At 44.3% G+C, this 7290-nt stretch overlaps 1 protein-coding gene across 1 annotated transcript; it reads left to right on the top strand.

Annotated features, from left to right (window-relative positions):
• The first annotated feature begins 414 nt into the window (after window positions 1-414).
• Rps23 (ribosomal protein S23) lies at window positions 415-2111 on the top strand. The gene is made up of 4 exons (XM_021180363.3): window positions 415-493; window positions 894-1053; window positions 1626-1746; window positions 1837-2111. The coding sequence occupies exons 1-4, from the start codon at window positions 490-492 to the stop codon at window positions 1981-1983; spliced, it is 432 nt and encodes a 143-aa protein (XP_021036022.1). The 5' UTR covers window positions 415-489; the 3' UTR covers window positions 1984-2111.
• The last annotated feature ends 5179 nt before the right edge of the window (window positions 2112-7290 follow it).

Below are 7290 nucleotides of genomic sequence, written 5' to 3'. Positions count from 1 at the left end.
TAATAGGTTTTTCATCACTGAATCATTGCCTCACTAAAATTTACAATTTACTGACGCTGGGAACCTCCTACTCCGTCCAGCCCCACCCCGCTCCGCCCTTTCCGAATTAGCTCCGCCCAGCCCTGGGCCCGAGGGCGGGTGACGGAGTTACTGAGGACGCCTGCGCAGTGAGCAGTTAGCGCAAAGATTTCTGGGATTGGTAGTCCGTATTCCTCTAGCCTTGTCATTTGCCTGAAAAGGAAATAACAGCGTAAATGAAATTGCTTTAGATTTGATACATATTAAACAAAACTCAGACTGTGTCTCACAAAAGTGGAGGCACTGAATCGTTTCCAAAGGCCACCCCCTCCACCCACCCACACACTTCCCGGTACAGGCGCCGCTTGGACAGCCGCACGGGGCCTTTGGCTGGGCGGGGCTTCCCGCAATGCCTTGTGGGTCCTTCCTGCACCTCCTCTCTCTTTCTCTTGGGCCCGTGGCGCCAGCAAGATGGGTGAGCTGTGCGGGGCTTGGCTGAGTGGCCGCTGCAGGGCTCCAGAGCTCGGGATACGGCCTGTCATGGGGTGATAGAGCGGGGAGTAGGGCTGTAACCGGGCGGAGGCCGGGAGAAGGGGCGCCGTCCCGCGGGCACGTGGCCATACGGAAGAGTTCCAGCGGCCTACGGGCCGCCTTGCCGGGCGCCTCCTCCAGACCCATTTGCCCTGGAAATTTAAGTAAGCGTAAAGGCCCCAGACTGGGTTTGTGTGCAGCTCCGAGTTAGGGGATTTCGAGGATAATTGGTCCACGTGCTAAGAGGAGCCACAGGTCTCTGGCGCAAACGTCCCTTCTGCTGAAACTCGTGTGCGGAAGCGCGGGGTCGGTTTACGGAGCATTCAGTGGTGTTTGTTTTTTAGGCAAGTGTCGTGGTCTCCGAACTGCCAGGAAGCTCCGCAGTCACCGACGGGACCAGAAGTGGCATGACAAACAGTACAAGAAAGCCCACTTGGGCACAGCCCTGAAGGCCAATCCGTTTGGGGGTGCCTCTCATGCAAAGGGGATTGTGCTGGAAAAAGTGTAAGTGAAAAGCTGCGCCCTAGAAGCGATGGTTTACCGTAGTTGAGGACGAAGTAGTTCTTCAAAAGTCGCAAAAGATCCTGAGCCTGCGTTGGTTGGGGTTTTATAAGGAAAAAGAATGGGAAATGTGCTTGTTTATGTTAGGCTAGGGGTGAGATTACTAAAGTTTTTAATTTTGGCTGTACTCTGGAAGGAATGGAAGAAGTAAAAGTAATATAATACATATTAAAGCGTATATTGAACAGTGGGGGGGGGGCTATACCTTAACCAGCTGATACATTCTTAGTATCTTTTTGGAGTTGAGAAAATTCCTTTTCTGGCATGTTTCTGATGCATTGACGTTTTTAGAGTGATGATATTTTTGTGTGGCGTTCATAAGTTTAGCAATAAGAGTTTGAATTCTCATTTTTACCATTCCAGTGGAGCTAAAGTTCGATTTTGCCTGGAAAAACTTCATTAAAATGGTGGCATCTGCAGGATTTGAGACTGGATTGAGTAGGAGCTGCTTCTGCTTTCATTCGTAATCGAATTTTAAAAACCTTATTGACTAACATGTGCCATTGATATTGCAGAGGGGTTGAGGCCAAACAGCCAAATTCTGCCATCAGGAAGTGTGTCAGGGTGCAACTCATTAAGAACGGCAAGAAGATCACAGCGTTCGTGCCCAATGATGGCTGCCTGAACTTCATTGAGGTGACTTATCTTATTTCTTTTAATATTTAATCTGGCTAGTGGGTATTTTAATTGCCACTGACACCTAAAATGGCCTTTATTTTATTTCAGGAAAATGATGAAGTTCTGGTTGCTGGATTTGGTCGAAAAGGTCATGCTGTAGGTGATATTCCTGGAGTCCGCTTTAAGGTGGTTAAAGTAGCCAATGTTTCCCTGTTGGCTCTGTACAAAGGCAAGAAAGAAAGGCCAAGATCATAAAAGTTGACAATGGAAACACAGTAATAAATTTTCATATTCTGAAAAATACTTTGTGTCTTACTTCCTGCCCTGAAACTCCAAAAATATTTTACCAGTTTTATGAGACAACTGCTAAAAATACTTCGTAATTGTTGCAGCTACAGTATAGAAATAAGTGGACACTGTCATCATGCACAGTATTCTAACTGTGCCTTGAATTTCCATTGTTCCTTGTCAGTTGTCAAGTTTAATAAAGTGTCATAGAGGTCTTAATTGACACTTATGAAGTTCCTGGTCTATAGGATAATTTTCAGTGATTGTGGAGAACTCTTAGCATGCAGAGTTCTAGAGGGTAAGAGCCGCCTGCTCATGGGACTATAATCCCAGTACTTGGGAGCAAGGGGCGGGAAGAATGCTTTATGTGGGGAGGGGCTATTGTGTGCATAGTTATGTGTGGAGAGCTTGGGCTAAAACTGAGGGGCACAGGGAAAGGTTTGAGCAAAGAAGACTGCATACCTTAAAATTGGTCATTTTTACCTCAAAGGTATACAGTGAAAGGGGCTGCTGAGAGCTCAAGAGTGAAGCACTTGCAAGCTGCAGGACCCGAGCTCAGATGACCTTCCTCAAAAAATGAAGGAGACACCCCATGTCGGCTTTGCTCTTGCTACTTTATTTTCTTGCACCTAATTGGTTCAAACCATTCTTCAGTTTCTGCAAAGCCTCACCTTTGCCTCACATTTTTAAACCTTGCTGTCACAGGTGTTTCTATTTTCAAGGGAAGATTATAAATCATAGCCAGGCGTGGTAGCGTACACCTTTAATCCCAGCACTTGGGAGGCAGAGGCAGGTGAATTTCTGAGTTCGAGGTCTACAGAGTGACTTCCTGGTCTACAGAGTAAGTTCCAGGACAGCCAGGGCTATACAGAGAAACCCTGTGTCCAAAAAAAAAAAAAAAAATCACATATTGTGGCTGCAGATTTCATACAATGCTTCCTGGCAGGTGGGCCCTTTAGCAGCTGAGGTACCCACAGGTTTTCAGCCTTAATTTGTCAACCCTACTAGGGAGTGCACTTAAGTCCTCAAGACCAGGAAGGATCAGGCTGCATGTGGCATCTGTCATGCGTGTGTAGCTGCTAGTATGGCAATGGGAGGTGAGTTATGACCCACAAAACAGGCTCCCAGAGCCAGGGAGAACTTTGTTCTCTCCCATCTGTGTACAGCTCAAGACACCCACACCTTGTATACTTAACGTGTTTAAGGATCCTCCCACACCTGGACTTTTTTAAACCAGCTGCCATAGCCCCTGATACGGTGGCTACCAAACTCAAGGTTCCCCTAAATCCTGTGTATGGAGCTGATTTTAGTTCCTCTGTGTGCCCATCCACATTGGTGACCAAAGCTCTATCCTTAACCCCCAACATGAAGCTTGTTTCCATGCCTTTTCTCAAGGAGCAAGAACGACGTGGCACAGGCTCACACCTTTAACCCGGTCAGGTAGGCAGGTTTGACTTCAAGGCCAGCGAGGATCACAGTGAAGCCATCCTAAAAAATAGAAAGAAATGACAGTTTCTGCCACTCTATGAGAATGGAGGAAAACATTGTAAAATGTATGGAAGAACTATGATAGTTTCATAAGGGTAACTTGATTTTTAAAACAATTTATAGCTGTAGTATCAAGACAAAAATGAGTGGCAAAATTATAGTTTGTAAATGAGGACAAGATGAGTCAAACCAAAGCATCTTTAAGGTAAGGTTCTTAGATGTTCCTCCAAAAGCATGTTTTATAAAAAAGATGCTAGGGGCCATCAAACTTTTTGTTGTATTTTATTCTGGGTCAAGTTTTTAAACTAGTTTTTTGAAGATCTTACTAAAATGAAAAGGCAACAAATATTTTCAAGTCACATACTCAGGATTTGTATCTACTTCCTAAATTCAGAAGTAAAACAGTCCTATTAAAGTCAAGCAGATTATAATCTATATAGGGTACTTGCAAACGTGAGGCAACTGGATCTTCCATCTGCTTTTGAGATTGGCAATTTTGTATGAAGTTATACAGTACAAATAGACCTAAGCCATTAAATTTCCAGGTAGCTATGTGAGAGCCAAGAACTAGAAATCTACAGGTGGCTAGCTTGTGGTATATTCAAAAATGAGGTACTATTTAGCTATAAAACTATTGTTGGGACTGGAGAAACTGGTTAATGTGTACCGCTTGGACCTGGGTTCTCCACACCACGTCCAGCAGAACACAGCCATAACCGCAGATCTAAGCTATCTGAAACCCTTTTCTGTCCACTGCAGGCACCTCTCTCTCACTCGTGCTCACATCTTCACACAGACACATGTGCCTGTGGTTTTAGATAATGAAATTGGTATAATGTAGCAACTCAGAAGTACAAGTGGATTGAATATTCTTGGCCTATAGGGCGTGGGACTGTTACTAATAAGACCCAGTAAGAAGAAATCCCAACTCCTGTAGGTCCTTTAGTATGGGCTGTGCTGGCTAGTTTCATAGCAACTCGACATCAGCTAGAGTCATTTTTGTTCATTATGTATTTTACACACACACATTTATATACTTAATATATCCCCATTATACTACTTTTCCTCTTGCCCATAGTGTGTGTACACTCATCAGGCAGGATTTTTGATCTAGTTTTCTCCTACAGATGGATTTCATCTGAGCACCTCAGCACTGTGTGCTCTTCTAGACATCCTAAGTTAGATTCCCAGCAACCACGTGATGGCTCAAAACCGTTTATCACGTGGTCTGGTAGTCTTCTTGAATGCATGTGTGTATGCAGATAAAGCATTCGTATACACAAATATAAGTATTTATGAGGCTGAAGAGACGGCTCAATGGTTAAGACTTAGCTGCTCTTTCAGAGCACCTGAGTTCACTTCCCAGCAACCACCTGATGGCTCACAACCATCTGTAACGTGATCAGAAGCCCTCTTCTGGCAACAGTGTACTCATACATAGATAGATTTAAAAAAGATCTTTTACTGTGCATGATTATTTGGCCTGAATGTATGCATGTACACCATGTGTGTGCAGCTCATGAAAACCAGAAGCGTGTTGGGTCCCCTAGAACTGTAGTATATTAGTTATATTTCTATTGTAGTGGTAAAGATCAAGAGGAACATGGGGAGCAAAGGGTTTATCAGTCCATCCCTGAGAGAGATCAGAACAGAAATAGGTATAAGCCATGCAGGGGTTCTACTTACTGAGTCAGTCATTCTGTTTTCTCATACAAGACTACCACAGCCCAGGTTGGCACCACCCACAATGGCTGGTCCCTCCCACATCAATCATCAATCAAAAAAATGTTCCACATGTTTGCCTACAAGCCAGTCTTTATGGAGGTGTTTTCTCAATTGTGTTCCCTATCTTAGATAATTCTAGCTTGTGTCAAGGTGACAACCAACCAGGTCATGCAGTTATATCTGGCTGTGAACCTCTATGGGGTTGCTGGTAACCAAACCTGGGTCCTCTGCAAGAGCAAGTGTTCTTAACAGCTGAGCCCATCCCTCCAACTCCCTAATCATCCACTCCGTCACAGCTGAGGACAGTGGGGTTTTATACTGTTTATGAGACATCCCACAGTGGTGAGGTTCTGTGGGTAAATGATTCTCTTAGTCTGTTTTGCATTGCTGTGCAAAACACCAGAGACACCTTCTAAAGAAGAGCAGTTTATTCAGCTCATGGTTCTGGAGAGTAATGAGCATGACGCCAGCACTTGTTTAGCTTTGGTGAGGGTGTCACTACATGGATGCCATCTCTACAGAGGGAGTACAGGCAGCTGAGAGATTCAGAGCAGGTAATGGGTCTACGTACAACAATATATTTTTACGAAAACTAGCCTCTAATGTCCTGCCTGACCCATTCCTGTGTGAAAGCAATACTCCGTTCCTACAGGTGGAGTCGCCTGACATAATTACTAGGTCTGTGATGGTTTGGATAAGAAAAGCCACCATAGGCACATATGTTTGAATTCTTAGTTACCAGGGAGTGGCAGTACTTAGGAGGGATTAGGAAGTGTCCCTTATTGGAGGAAGTGTGTCACTGGGGATAAACTTTGAGGTTTCAGAAGCCCAAGCCAGGTCTAGGGACCCTCTCTCTTCTTCCTGTGGATCCAGATATAGAACTTTCATTTAGATTTTCTAACATGTTCTGCCTGAGGGATGCATACTCCTGCCATGATGAAAATGGACGTAAATCTCTGAAACCGTAAGCCAGCCCCAGTTGAATGCTTTCTTCTGTAAGAGTTGCTATGGTCATGGTGGTCTCTTCACAGCAACAGAACCTAGACCAAGATGGTTCCACCTCAACACCCTCAACACTACCACATTAGGAACCAATTTCTTCCCAGCCCCTGAATAACCCTGTGGGGAACAGACCGTATCACCGCTCCACCCTATGGAACCTGTAGAATGCACCTACCTGTCCATTCTGCTTTGGTTGTATTTGCTGGCTTGATTACAGTCTTTGGCCCAAAGACTCTGGTAAATTTACAATCCAAATGGGTTTGAAGCCCACCATCAGGGATAAAGGAAGAGGTCAAAAATCCAAAGTTTAGGGATTGCAATGTTCAACGATTGAAAATGGAGCAAAAAAAAAAAAATAATAATCAATGGACAAGGTCAAAGAAAAATGTCTGTATCCATAGAAAGAAATGCCACAATGTTTATAATTTGCTTTAAGGTCCTGGAACAAGTGAAGAACTAGATGAAGCACACACAACACCATCTAGGTGCGCTCATTCTGGCTTTTAGGTATGGGGGGGATCACACCAGTCTCCACTTGTATGCTTAAGACGTTCCATAATTTAGAATTTTCCATATATTCTGACTGGGTAGCCACAACACTAGCCGTACAAGAACATCTGTATAGCTGCAGAGTATGTGGACCATCAGTAAAATAAAGACCTGGGGACAGTCAAGTGACAACTGCCGGTAGTACATTTATTTGTGTTCTTTGCTTGAGGTAGAGTTTTGATAGCTGGGCCTACCTGGCTTGGCAGTCATTATGTATCCCAGTGTGCCCTTGGACTCATGGCAATCCTTTTGCCTCAACCTCTCAAATGCTGGGATTATAGGCATTGGTAGCCTCACCTTTGTAGATTAAAAACTCACTGACAGTGTCCTAATGGCTACTTTTTTAATGTTATCATCCTTCAGCCTCTGAACAAATTTCTCTCCATTCTATAAGCCTACCTCTGGCTCTGTGATTACCGATGGAATTCAAGTCTTCGACAGATACTCATTGAGTGTGCTTCACCAAACACTACAGATCTGTTTAACGGTGGTTTCCTGTTAACATGGCTT

The sequence above is a fragment of the Mus caroli genome, unplaced genomic scaffold (assembly GCF_978045245.1).
Source record: "Mus caroli unplaced genomic scaffold, Mus_caroli_1 scaffold_15, whole genome shotgun sequence".
Taxonomy (NCBI): domain Eukaryota; kingdom Metazoa; phylum Chordata; class Mammalia; order Rodentia; family Muridae; genus Mus; species Mus caroli.
Note: the sequence above shows the minus strand (reverse complement) of the source record. Positions and strands in the feature narration are given on the sequence as shown.

What these genes read in the sequence shown, in the direction of transcription:
- Rps23 (XM_021180363.3), top strand. An exon ending in GGGATTGTGCTGGAAAAAGT is followed by an intron (nt 1,054 to 1,625) that starts GTAAGTGAAAAG and finishes TTGATATTGCAG; the next exon opens with AGGGGTTGAGGCCAAACAGC. An exon ending in GCTGCCTGAACTTCATTGAG is followed by an intron (nt 1,747 to 1,836) that starts GTGACTTATCTT and finishes ATTTTATTTCAG; the next exon opens with GAAAATGATGAAGTTCTGGT.